Source organism: Haematobia irritans, chromosome 2 (genome assembly GCF_050003625.1).
Source record: "Haematobia irritans isolate KBUSLIRL chromosome 2, ASM5000362v1, whole genome shotgun sequence".
NCBI lineage: Eukaryota > Metazoa > Arthropoda > Insecta > Diptera > Muscidae > Haematobia > Haematobia irritans.
In genome coordinates, this window is record NC_134398.1 from 225,012,508 (window position 1) to 225,026,698 (window position 14,191).

The following is a 14,191-nucleotide window of genomic DNA, read 5'->3' on the forward strand; positions in this document are numbered from 1 at the left end:
ACTCACGCACGAAAATCTTTTAAATGTCGTGACTCCCGAAAAATATCGTGACTCACGAATAATTTTATGAGTAATTTACCTATAGAACCTGACTGAAAATATGGGTATGATTAAAATCGAGCGCGTTATAAAACTTTTAACACTTAGGATGTCACTAAAATTATATATGAATTGAACTCGTAAGCATTTTATGTTCGCTAACGGGATTATTTTCCTGAGCGTGTTTTTCCGAAATTCGTTACTCACGCACACTTACGAAGATACTATTTTCGTGACTGACGCTCACGCACGACATTTGTTTGGCTAATGCGCACACTCACGCCGTTACCATCAGCGTGACTCACGCGTGAGTCACGACAATTTCCTGTCACGTACACACCTCTAATATGGTCTCTAACAACCATGGAAAAATTGGACTATATCGGTTCACAATTATATATAGCGCCCATATAAACCCCAGATTTGACCTCGGTTGGAGGTTGAAGTTTTGTACATTGCGTTAGTATATGACCACTAAAAAGCATGCAAAAATTGGTCTATATCGTCCCATAATTGTATATAGCACCCATATAAACCGATCCCCAGATTTGGTTTTCGCATCCTCTTGGAGAGAAAGTTTCATCCGATTTGGTTGAAATTCGATACGTTGGTATATATCGGTTCATGGTTATACAGCAATCCCTAGATTTACGTTGTTTCGATTTGCGTCGTAAAATTTTTTGTTCCATCCAACTTCGATTTACGTCGCCATTCGATGTACATATGTCGTCAGAAACATACATAAGAGAAATAAGTACCATCGATGATGACGTCGAAACATTTATTTCTGAAATTCTTACCGAAAATTCGTCAAATTCTGATTGATATTGCATATATAACGCAATTGTCGAAGTGGCGATGTTTTTTATATGTATACAACGTAACGGTTTTTCATTTGTTTATGAACATAATTTTTAAACCCTGATATTTTTGAATAAAGAATTGTTAATATTTTTGTTTATATGTTTGCTTTATGTATATATATTTATTTATTTTTTATGAATAAAAGATCGAATTACCTTTATTTTTGAAGTGTTTTTATTATGTACATGCACATACATACATAATTGAATGGACTTAAGAGTAAGTATGTGAAATTTTTAATTCGGTTTACGTCGTTTCGATTAACGTCGTCAAACGGAACCAATCACGACGTAAATCGAGGGATTACTTTATGTAGTTATATAAGCCATATTTAACTTCTGATTCTCTAATTAGCGTGCAAAAATTGGTTCCTATCGGTTCGTAATTATTTGTAGACTGCCCTGTATATATCGGTCAATAACTGATCTAAATAGGTATTTAATCTGCGTTTTTTGTTTAACATATATCCCATATGGAGTAACATACAATTTAGAAAACGATGTTAAGAAATTGTAAGGTACCTTGCAATCGGCAAGTGTTTCCAACTACCCAACTTATTCGATTGTCCATGGTGTAAGGTACATAAGGTTCGGCCTGACCGAATTTACGGCCGTATATAATTTTTTTAATATGTATGCTACATATTAGAACGACGAGCAATGTCCTTTATCGATTGATGATATTTCAGATAAAGTTTTTCTTTTGATTAAAAAAAAGTGACCTTTGAAATATGCAGAAATTTATATTCTTTTTAAAAAAAGTCGGATTTTTTTCTGATTCTTTTATGCGCTTTACAGACTATCAGTTATTCCGGACGACAGTGCTCGTGTCGAACATATCCCATAATTGTGCACATTATAAGTTAAGTCCAAAGGCATAGTTGATACTACTGCATGTTTATGGGATCGATAACACATTTACCGATTATTTAGTCATCGCCGACAAGTCGTATCGATCCGACACACTATAAGATTCTTTACAAAAACCGACATTCCGTCCGGAATAACTGATAGTCTGTAATGCGCATTAAAGAAGAAAAAGTGAAGGCGCCATCTACAAAGTGTTAGTGTTAAGTATGATGGTATTTATCGATTTATTTCTGTTCGGCGCCAGCAATTGTGTGTTTCTTGTGTGTGTTTTGATTTTCACCATGTGATTGTCAACTGTCAAAATATGTTAGTTTTTCCTCCTAATGGTATACGATCTGAGGTCTTGCAATGTTATGCAAGCTATAAATATAGTTTTCTGTATTAATGGCTTCGAGAAATTGTTAAATTATTAATTCAATATATAAATAGTGTGTAGATAAAATGTATCGATTATTGACGGTCAATCGAATCGCAATAGAAAATTGTAAATTGGCATTGTACAGTGGAAAACAAAGCGGGCGTAATTTTGTGAGTCTGTCCAGGCACCATGCACAAAATGTTTGTTTAAGGCCGGCTTATCACCAACTTTCTAGAATTGAAAATCAAAAAGTAGTATACTCTCAAATACCGAATAGACCGGCGAACAGTTCGTCCTTATTGGCCTCATCACATACAACAACTAGCTCTTTAAAATTTGGGGAAAGTAAGTAGAGGACTATGACGCAGTTATCATAACAAATAAAACATGTGGAGTTAATCTGTCAATAATGATTATTGCGTATTACAGAAAAATCACAATTGAAAACTACGTCGACGGTACGGGAACAATCAACAACCACTACGAATGCAGAGGCAGTTGTAGCCAAAAAGGCCAAGAAGAAACGAAGACCAAGATTTGCCAAATATGTTGAGCTATTGGAAGGTAATTGGATTATATTGTAGAATAGCTAAATTATAGAGTATATTACTCATGCAATTGCCTAATTATAAAAAAGTAGAAACAAATCTAAATATTTTTAAGACGATCAGGAAAATTAAAGCATTTTATCCTAAATTGAGTATAGCTCTATTATTCTCTAAATTCCCACTAAAGGTTTTTAATTAATTTTGCGTCTTTGTTATCATTTAGTTACCGATGGTGCTGCTAATGTACGCAAGTCCCGAGTTCAACGCCTTAAATCAAAAAAGCTACAAGATTTTGTGGCCAAAACTCAACAGGAGATCATAAAGAAAATCATTAACAAAAAACAGAAAAATGATGAAAGATCAAAAACAAAATCGAAAAATAAGAATAAAACGTCTTTGATTCAACCAATCGAATATCAAAAAATTAACTTGGAAGCTTTGGATAGTTCCGTTTTAGAATCTGGAAGTTATGATGATAAACCCTTAATATTTTTGGGCAAAGATGGAGAAATTATTTCCAACAAAATTGTGAAGAATCCAGAAAAAATTGAACAAATTATAAAAAGTTTTCAAAATTTTAGAGATATAATCGAGGGCATGGAACAAGAGCGAATAGAAAATGAAAATTTTAGGTATGTAAGTGATATATGACAATTCGAATGTTTTTGCTTCAAATATTACCTATTTCAGTTCATCGGTAAAACATAGTTTACAAGATGGCATCGAAATGTCTGATCCTTTAGAATCTGGGGAATCCTATGTCTATCCCAATATAATGGAAGAAGCGGAAAAACAAACAAAGCCTTCAGCAACTACTGAAAAGTCCAAGCCAAGGTAAGTAAATAAAAACAATATAAGAGAAAAACTGTTATAATTAGGTGTCAATGGTAAGACCAAATTATATATAGTTGATGATCGCTTTCTGCTTGCCATTAGTTATGTAACTACCGAAAAGGCGTATAAGGAACTTGTCTTATAGAAATAAGTGGAGCTCAGCGCTACTGCAATGACTATCTAGAAATTTATAATGTTCTAACGCATCCGGATCTTCCAGGTCGCTTAAAAGTCTTTAAGAGCCAACATCTACAAAATTCTGCTAAAAATATGTTTTTTTTTTTTCATTTTAAACATTATGTCATGGATCAATTGCTGACAAAAATTCATTTTTTTTATTTTTAGATACAAATCTAAAATTCACAACAGCGAATCAGAAGAACGCTTAGCAAAGGAAAGGGCTTTACGTCTTAATTTAACCACCTACTTAAATGTATGCGTTTCTGTTGGTCTCCTAAATCGTGGACTTTCTACTGTATTAAACTATCGTCAAAAAGCATTAAAACATAACATGGAAAGTAAATTAATAACTATTGATTTATATAATATCTTGTTGCATGGCTATGCAGAGAAGGGAAATTTTGAGCGTTTCCTAGATATATTTCGATTGATAGAAGAAGATGGCTTGTCATTCAATGCTCAAACTTTTGCATCAATATTTGAGTGCTTGGGTCGTTTGGAGTCTTCAGATGACAATACAATTAAAATTAAAAAAGCCATTAAGAAAGCTGAACAAATGGGATTTTCTCTACATGAAATAATGGATAAATCGTATTTCATAGCCGATCAACGTGACATTGCCTTAGATGCTATACAAAGAGTAATTCCCGACTTTGAACCTATATACACCCCACCGGTTCTTACATATAATAATGAGCTCTTGAATGAATTCAATAATAAAGTATTACCTCCAAATGATAACAATGCCAATATGGAATCGGACCCAAAAATAGAAGGTTCTGAAATTATGAATTCTAAAATGGGTTACAATAAAATCAATCTGACTGATATGGCACAGGAACAATTAAGAATAGAGCTCGAAGGTAGTATAACAATAAAATCGATAGAAAAATCCAAAGAGTTTGCAAATACTGAGCTTTGTGTAAGTAAAATTACTATATTTTTACCATGGCGTTCTAATTAATATTTTCCAACTTATTATAGCGAGAAAAGCTTAAAGAAATGGAAGCCCTATGGCGTACCCAAATTTACAATGCTATTGCTAGAGATTTAAATACACTAAAAGCCCAAATTCGTTACAAACCCAATGGTTATATGAACTATTACACATATTTAAATACACTGGATAAAACACAATACGCCGATATTTTAATTAGGGAAATTTACAAGCTAGCTGAAGGATCTGAAACATTTAGTCCAACCATTGGTCAACTTTACAAAGAGTTAGGGCAAAAAGTACAACAACGGTAAGTACAAATTCATATTACGAAGAAACATCTTCATTTTTTGATTTATTTCAATTTTTTAGCTATCAAATAGAAGAAAAGAAAAGGAATGGCATACTTGATAAGGTCGGTGATATTTATAGTTCATATTGTGATATATGGGATCATGCCAATAGCAGTGATAATCCTCGGCAAATGTGGCAACGTTTGGTTCATCAGGAGCGCTCTTCGGGACCGAGTATGGATATTAGAGATGTAGCGTGGCCATCAAATGTGCTTACAGGAGTGGGTCGGTTTCTGTACAATATACTGATGAGGGATGTTAAAATAGATGCTTTTGTAATGCGTCAAAATCAAAAAAAGAATCAACAAAATTTCCTACCAGCCTTTTATACATTATTCCGTAACCAAGGTCGGCTAGTCAAGGAAGAGGTTAAACCACATCCTGTTTTATCAAGGTATTAAGTAGTAAACGTTGCAAAAGTACCAATGAATCATTTTATGTATCCACAGATTACTTCGTGCATCTCGCCAGCAAACTTTAACCTTTGATTCCAACTTGGTACCGATGTTATGTCCACCACAGCCTTGGAGCACTCCTCACAATGGCGGTTATTTACTAAACAAATCTGATTTGATACGTCTTCCACTTCAGGTGAGTTTTATTAAAAATATGGCTGTGGACAAATATACAGATATATCCTTTATATTTTTAGGCCATACAACAATGGGAACGTATTAATTCTATGAATCCGCAAAATATATATCCTGCCTTAGATTCTCTAAACCAGTTGGCATCAGTACCCTGGCGCGTAAATACTGATGTATGTAGTAATCAAATTCCATTTAGTCTCCCGGAAATTATTATAGTTTTTTCATTGATTAGGTTTTAGATGTCATCATAGAAGTTTTCCAAAATGGTGGTGATGACAAACTCGACGTCCCCCAACCGCCCAGTTCTTTACCTCCACTGCCATCTATACCTAAATATGATGCTTCCATATCAAATGCTGATAGAGCCAAACTCTTCAAGGATAAAATGACACACAGACGCAAACAAGCAGAAATGTATAGTTTATGGTGCGATACACTATATAGGCTCTCCCTAGCTAACCACGTAAGTTTGACGTGCAAATTATAGATTATAAGCAAATGTATCTGGAATGTTTTCTCCCTCTATTTAACAGTATCGAAACAAAGTCTTCTGGTTACCCCACAATATGGATTTTAGAGGCCGCGTGTATCCAGTACCACCCCATCTTAATCATTTGGGATCAGATTTGGCTAGATCTATGCTTATTTTTGATCAACCACAGCCCTTAGGTGTTGACGGTTTTAGTTGGCTAAAATTACATTGTATTAATCTCACCGGCCTGAAAAAACGTGACTCGGTTAGAGAGCGTTTGCTTTATGCTGAAGAGGTGATGCCTGATATTTTAGACTCTGCCGATAATCCACTAACTGGACGTCGTTGGTGGGCAAAATCCGACGAACCTTGGCAGACACTAGCTTGTTGCATTGAAATAGCTAAGGTTCATCGCTCTCCAAATCCTGCCGAATATATGAGTCGTTTCCCCATCCATCAAGATGGGTCCTGCAATGGGTTACAGCATTATGCTGCTTTAGGTCGCGACAAAGCCGGAGCAATTAGCGTGAATTTGTGCCCTGCCGAAATACCGCAAGATGTATACAGCGCTGTTGCGGCTTTGGTGGAAAAATCACGACAACGCGATGCTGACAATGGCCTTCACGTGGCAGATGCTCTTAAGGGATTTGTACGACGTAAAGTCATTAAACAAACTGTTATGACTACAGTATACGGCGTCACCCGTTACGGAGCACGTTTACAAATTGCCCGGCAATTAAAAGATATCGATGATTTTCCCAAAGATTGGGTGTGGCCTGCCTCGACATACTTGACCACTAAAACCTTTGAAAGTTTACGAGAAATGTTCACTTCTACTCGTGAAATTCAAGATTGGTTCACTGAATGTGCACGACTCATATCCGGTGTCTGTGGTAAGAATGTGGAATGGATAACTCCATTGGGTCTGCCGGTAGTGCAGCCGTATAACCGTCAAGAATACAAACATAACCAAAAAACTAATGTACGCGTATCTGAGGCCATGATCACAGACATGTACGAGAAACCTAATGTCATGAAACAAAAGAATGCCTTCCCACCAAACTTCATACACTCACTGGATTCATCACATATGATGTTGACGTCATTGCATTGCGAACGGGCAGGTCTCACATTCGTATCCGTTCACGATTGCTTTTGGACTCACGCTTGCACAGTTCCTGAGCTCAATCGAATCTGCCGTGAACAATTTGTTGCCTTACATTCTCAGCCTATATTGGAGGATTTGTCGCAATTCCTTAAAGAGAAATTTAGTTTTAAACAAAGGTAAGATTGATGAGTATTTTTCTTGTTCGGATTTTTTTCATGTGTATTTGTTTTCTTTTGTAGCGATTTTTGTAATGATGACTCCGCGGAAGACTTATCAAAACGCAATCTAAACCGTGTGCTGGGTCAAATGCCCAAGAAAGGTGATTTCGATTTAAATAATGTTTTGAGCTCAGTTTATTTTTTCAGTTAGATGATAATGCGATTATACACATAGATGTTATTTTTAGTGCTATTATAGAGAAAAATGAATAAAATCTTCTCATCTCCTTAACAATAGGCTTTAACCAAAAATTGGCTTCAAAAGTATTTAGTTGACCATTTTATATATGTTCTTTGTAAGAATTGTACGAAAATATATTGAATAAAAACAAAACAATACCAAAAAATATGAATTTGTTCTTTGTTAGGTATTACTTAGATAAGTAAGTTCACCAGCAACAATTTCTGTATCAAATTCACAAAAAAGGGAAATTATAGAGTAAAAACAAAATAAATTAAAAACAATTAAAATGATATTTATGTTGTTAAGTTATTAACTCATTTTTTATTCAACAACATTCTCGTTAATATCATTTAGAAGGTTCATATAAAATAATTTCTCTATTCAACTCGAATGCCAGTCTTTGAATGTATCCAGTTTAAATAATTGGTAACGCGTGTATACACTGTGGGTTGGCCAATTTCACAACCTCCCGCACTTCCAAACGAAGTAACCCCTACCAAGTAATTTTTATCTCTTTCATTGTATATTAAGGGCCCTCCAGAATCGCCATCGCAACCTCCACGACCTCCTGTACCATCAGCACATAAATGTTTACGTCGATTTACCAGACCAGGCAGGTAAAAGCACATACACTTTTCAAATGCCAGTACCGGCGTGACAACATAGAAAAGTTTTGTATTGGGTTCGGTGCTATTGTCGGCTGTTCTACCCCAACCGGCAGCTGTGACAATTTCATTATTAAGGTACTTCTCTGTCATATAGCTTCGAGCCAGAGGAATAATTTGGACTCTTGGTGATAATTTTAAAGGTTCCTTAAGATGTATCAATGCAATGTCATCGAGAAATCCACGGCGCCCATCATAACCCTCGTTAATGATGAAATCAGTCCTTGTAACGTTATATACCATTTCGGATGATGCAACATTGGCATACACATACGACCCCACAAACACGCGCCCCAATGAAACACTTAATGTCACATGAAATAGAATCAGAAAGTTATGTATGTAGTCTATGATATGCAATATAATCACCTCTGTAAACAATGTCCTGCAGTCATAATATAGTTTTGCGATATTATCGATCCACCACATTGAAAAACTCGAAACTGATCGAACAATAATAGTCCCACCAAAAATGGAAATTTTCCCATAACAGCTGGCGTACCCCCAGTTATATAACTTCTAATGTTTGAATTTGAATTTCCACATTTACGGCGCCAATTAGAAACAAGATAATCCTCATGCCAATGCCAGTTCGAGATTTCTCCGGTTTCAAAAAATTCTGACGAATATCCACCATATGGACGTTGGTAGAGAAAATTCCTTTGACGTCCGCCGTTAACTGTTGGTTGTAGCAATGCGAAAACGTAGACTAAAAATATCTTCCAATAATGCATGATTTCCAAGTTTAGGTTTGTTTACTACAAAAATTATAGGAGAGCTATATGAATTTATATAAAACTTATGACCGCATAGTATCTATCATTGGTTTATTGCTGCCTTGCAAATGTTTCCAATCTTTTGTGGTTATGGATACGTTTCATATATAATATATTGAAACTTGTAATTGATTTATTTACCAAAACTATTGTGGTTTTAGCAAGGCTGTGATTGAGAGCCACTCTGGTAAAGTGTTTATAATGCCCGACTTGGCTACAAAGTTTATTGATTCAATTTATTAAGACGATACATTAAGCCAAAATGAGGCCAATAATATTGTGCTAAAATAAACCTTTATAGCATCCATCAACAACTTTTCTATCCCATCCGCTATGACATATTTTTTAATGAGCCAAAACAAGAAGCACTTCCTATGATCGTGCTGTGTCAAGAGTTTCTATAATTGTGAGTTTCTGGGATGCTCGTTTGTTGATTTCATAAGTTCGAGGTGCCTATGTCTCTCCGGGTTATGAAATACCCTAGACCCACTTACATATCATATCACTAACTATTCATTTCTCAATTCCAGCAGAAATTGTCCGATTTTAATAGAGCATTTCAATAGGGCAATTTTTGAACGCTCATTCACGATTTGTATTGCTAAGCTTTGGAATCTTCTACCTGCAAGCGCTATTCTCATTAGATCTGTCCCAAAATTATACACTGGAAAATATTTTATGCATTGAGACATAATAAATTTTGCTTCAATTTTAAATCCTTGGTAGGCTTTGGTTTGGCAGATTAATACTACAGAGTATAGTAAAAAGTCGTTTTATTTTTTTTTAATACATATTTTTATTGTTTATGAAACATTGTTTTCTTTTTTACTGCTTTTATGCATTCATTATATTATTTTGCATTTAAATTATAAACAAACGAACAAAATGCAAATATAAAGTTTAGTTTAAGACTACATGGGGTTGGGGTTTTCAGGGTGGCGAGAGGCAATATACAATTAAACACAAATAACGTACATACCGATGCTAGTGCAAAAAGTACGTTCGTGTTGTTTCATAATAAGTAAAGAAGTAATTAATAATATTTTGTATTAGAATGAGAAATCCAGAGTTGAGATCTGGCCCTAGACGTCAAGACATAAAATTAAATAATAACCATAATTGATAATAACATTTGTATTGTTTATTACTTGAATAATGTTTTGTGGTGTTTTTTTTGTTTTTTTTTTTATTATTTTTTGTTTTAATATAAATTAATAATATACGAGAATCTAATACTACATTTTTAAGACACTTTGTTTTTCCATTAAATATTACTATTTAATTCTTTCTTGCATTTATTATAAACTTTTTTGTGTTTTTCCGCTTTTTTATGGTTAAATTGAAAATAATAATAAAGATACGTTATAAGGAGAAGATATGGGAGAATAATAATGGGGAGTTTATATGTATATACTTAAAGCTTACAACCTAATTGCTTATTATATTTATTATAATATTTAAATTTATATGTATATATTATTGTTGTTCTTTTTTGTTATTTACTATATATATATATATTTGCTGTTTGTTGCTTTATTCATAATCATATGTATATATATAAAAAGCCATAATTATTTGATACAAACAAAAAAATCGAAAATAGTATGTATTTCAAGGAAATGGAGGGCTTTATATATCTACTTAGATTTATGTATTTTGTGTGTGTATGTGTATTTATATAAATGTTGTTTGCAAAAATATTACTTCCATTATAAGAGCTTTATAAATACTTAGCAAAAATAGTTTGTTTTTTTTGTTTCATTTTATATACACAATCATTAATTTATATATGAATGGTTTTTTACTGAAAATCTTATTCACAATTTATTGCATTTATCCACTTTCAGAAAGTTTCATGCTTTCTGGTTTTGTTCCATTATAGTTTTTTTTTTCTTGCAATGATATACATATTTGCATGTACGGATGTGTTTTTATTTACATAGGACGCGTGGCGTATAATGTAATTGGCTATTTCTACGAAACTCAATCAAAAACATTTATAGAAAATAATATTTACATTATTAGGCTTAAGTACAACAGAAATCGAAATAGATAGAAAAAGAAAAAAACCCTATATGAAAATAACTCTAATGGTCTTTCTAATAAATGTATGCAAACTTTCTGAGTTAGTGAAAATAAAACCAAAACAAGATTGTCGATATCCCATAAATAGTATTCTTTCCTCAGCTTTGTTCCCACGTTCACTTCTTCAATATGCCTAAATTTTGTTTTCCAATAGCGACGATCAGAGAATAAGTTTTTTTGAGTAATTTTGAAAAGAAAATATAGAAGTTCCAATGCCTACATTCCTTTCCTGACATTTTAACACATTCTAGACTTATTTTCCATAAAAAAAATTATTGGCTTTGTATTACGAAATAAATGGACATTGAAATTGAATTTGAAATTGAAAAATATCTATTGCTTGCCAAAATTTATTTTTGTTTATTACTGATTTTATATAGATGTTCGACGTTTCTTTGCGTTAATCTAAATAATTTCAACAATAATTACAAAACTTTCCATATAAAAACGCATCACTAAAATCGAAGCCTTCAAAATTGTGTATTGAAAGGAAATTATAATTGAAAATAATTTTACAGGGGGATTGAGAATTTTCTAGATTATTTGAAGGAAGAGAAAACATTTAATAATACATTTTATAAAAAAACCTATATCCTTTATATATTATATAAAAAATAAATTTATATTGATTGATACATTTTAGAGAATAATGAATAATATCTTAATACTTTAATATAAATATTAAAAATGAACGCAACGAAAATATTTTAATTTTATTAAATGTAAAAAATGTGCAATGTCAAATATGAAGGAATAAATGTTCCTTCAAAAAATATTACCAAAGGACAATGCATATATAGAATTTAGATTTTTTATCCACATAAAGATATAGCCAGAAATATTTCTAATACCAGATATATGCTGTAAGAACTTCTATTTTGAATCTTAATATTAATGAGAAACTTCATTTTTCAAAAAATGATTTCGAAAAATTTTATATTTTAAGAATTTGTTTTCTAATGGTTTTTATAAAATATACACACATAAAAAGTGTAATTCAATAATAAAACAAATTTACAGGGATTTGAAACATCCCCATTTCGGAATATAATATCATACACTACTAAACAAATGAAGGATAAAATTCCATACATTTGCATCATTGAACCAATAAAAAAAGACATTTACAGGGATTTGAAACATCCCCATTTCGAAATATAATATCATACCCTACTAAACAAATGAAACATAAAATTCCATACATTTGCATCATTGGGCCTGGCTTCCTTTTCTCATTTGATTTAACCCAATTGAAATCGAGAGTTTGGCCATCATAGAATCAAAAAATCGGCAAAACAGAAAATAAATCTCTGGAAATTCCTGCATTAATAAAATGTGTGGTAAACATCATTTTTATCGAGTTAAAGTAACGGAAAACTATTAAACAGAGGTATCAACAATCTTGTACAGTTAAAAGGGGCAATCTTCTAATAAAAATATTTTATTTAAGAGAACTATAGCAAATCGAAGAGAAAATGTATTTGAAGTTTTTTTTTTTTGTTAAGGGAACATTAAGGAATTATAAAGTTATTTCATACCTAAGCCTCTTAAAAATCAAAATATATAAATATTTAATAACAATAAAATGAATGAACTTTGTCTCTTGATATTTTCCTATTTAAAAGGCTTTTATTGGATAAACAAAGAAAATCTTTCCTTTACATTCGTAATCCACGTAAAGCCATGTATCGGACAAAAATTCCATTCTGTTACTTTTTTACTAAAAGAAAAAGGAATAATATACAAAAAAATGCCTATAAAATACCTAGATAATAGTTAAACATAATTATATGAAAGATTCCAAACTTAAGGATATAAAATTACCGGTGCGACTACGCATAAGTATAAAAGTTTTCATAAGAAATAAATCATTTTACAATATTTACAAAACAAAAAACGCCATTGATTTTTTGTTTGGTGAGGGTCAAATTTAATCTAAATAACACGATTCTCAGTTATGGTGGTGATTAGGGTATTAATGAATTGGTTCATGACCTAAGGTTTTGTCACATGGAAAAATTGTAACTATCTAATTTATTTATTGCGTTTGCTGTTTCATATTTGTTGGGGGGTTTTGGTGTATTTTAGTTTTTCTTCATATTTGCAAGTAGTAACAATTTGGATAGCGGAAATTTATTTACAACACAAATAATTCAAAAGGGTTTTGGTTTATCGTATTTCGAGCTCAACTTAAGGAAATGTGTGTTGAATTCGGAAACGATGAAAAGCGAAAGTCAGATTTCATTAATCATCAATGATAGATGAAAATTAAGCACGGTAAATTGAATTTTAAATTTTCATTGAAATACATTGCTTATGCTGGACTCAATTTAGGTCTCGATTATATAAGCCAACTTTTTAACAATCATCAAATGTTATGGCATAATATATATTTGTACCGTGCGCAATTTTTTTATATAAAACGTATTAAGGAAATATCTTTGTTGTTGATGGCTAACAAATTTGTAATTTTATTCTGCTCTATTGTGTTTAAAATGAAATAAAATTGACTAGAAAAATAATTGGAAAGGGGGGGTATTACTTGCTGGGTATCAGATAAATTAGGAAAAATACGCATTGAAGGTATGAGATATTGTATGTGAATCAAAATAAATCAGCTGTCAAGTTAACAGTTGATGTCTGTTTTAGTGAGGGATGAAAGCGAAATTTTGTTTTCATTATAAATGTAACGTCTTTTCCTATATTATTGAAATATATTTACAATGCTATGACTATTCCGTTTAATGACATTTAAGGCTGTTTGTGTATCATCATTGCCATCTACCTTTACATTGTTGTCATGGTTGATATTAACGGGCGAAGTGGTAGTGGTCACAGAAGCTGAAACAGTAGCAGTCGTTGGTTTGATAGCGCACTCCGGCTGCAATGCATTTCGTGTGCCAATTTCTAAGCTATCCTCATTTAAGAAATCTCGGCTGCTATTCTTTATAAAATGACTATTTTTTGATGAAGACGATGATGCTAGTGTCATAGTCTTTGTGGTTTGTGTTGTCATATGGTCATTCAGCTCTGAATCAAAGCAGAAGTCCATATGTTCAAAATGTACCATATTCATTAAGTCGTCGTTGGGTGATTGACTGCCGGCTATAC

General features: G+C 32.5%; 2 protein-coding genes across 2 annotated transcripts; one reads left to right on the top strand and one right to left on the bottom strand.

Moving 5' to 3' along the window:
• Positions 1 to 2,102: 2,102 nt before the first annotated feature.
• PolrMT (mitochondrial RNA polymerase) lies at positions 2,103 to 7,717 on the top strand. Its single transcript, XM_075297634.1, has 12 exons — positions 2,103 to 2,475; positions 2,560 to 2,694; positions 2,902 to 3,310; positions 3,369 to 3,512; positions 3,858 to 4,614; positions 4,677 to 4,939; positions 5,002 to 5,376; positions 5,432 to 5,573; positions 5,635 to 5,742; positions 5,805 to 6,035; positions 6,106 to 7,328; positions 7,392 to 7,717. Exons 1-12 carry the CDS (start codon positions 2,214 to 2,216, stop codon positions 7,519 to 7,521), a joined length of 4,179 nt encoding a protein of 1,392 aa, XP_075153749.1. The 5' UTR covers positions 2,103 to 2,213; the 3' UTR covers positions 7,522 to 7,717.
• Positions 7,718 to 7,846: 129 nt separating this feature from the next.
• Positions 7,847 to 8,955, bottom strand: LOC142227216 (brachyurin). The gene is made up of 2 exons (XM_075297636.1): positions 8,589 to 8,955; positions 7,847 to 8,523 (listed from the first exon to the last, which is right to left on the bottom strand). The coding sequence occupies exons 1-2, from the start codon at positions 8,951 to 8,953 to the stop codon at positions 7,932 to 7,934; spliced, it is 957 nt and encodes a 318-aa protein (XP_075153751.1). The 5' UTR covers positions 8,954 to 8,955; the 3' UTR covers positions 7,847 to 7,931.
• Between the last annotated feature and the right edge of the window lie 5,236 nt (positions 8,956 to 14,191).

Bases quoted from the DNA above. Each gene is read 5' to 3' on its own strand.
- PolrMT (XM_075297634.1), top strand. From the start codon at position 2,214: ATGTATCGATTATTGACGGTCAATCGAATCGCAATAGAAAATTGTAAA. The intron at 3,311-3,368 runs GTATGTAAGTGA...TACCTATTTCAG, and splicing joins ATAGAAAATGAAAATTTTAG to TTCATCGGTAAAACATAGTT. The intron at 4,615-4,676 runs GTAAGTAAAATT...AACTTATTATAG, and splicing joins TTGCAAATACTGAGCTTTGT to CGAGAAAAGCTTAAAGAAAT.
- LOC142227216 (XM_075297636.1), bottom strand. From the start codon at position 8,953: ATGCATTATTGGAAGATATTTTTAGTCTACGTTTTCGCATTGCTACAA. The intron at 8,524-8,588 runs GTGATTATATTG...TGTGACATTAAG, and splicing joins GCAGGACATTGTTTACAGAG to TGTTTCATTGGGGCGCGTGT.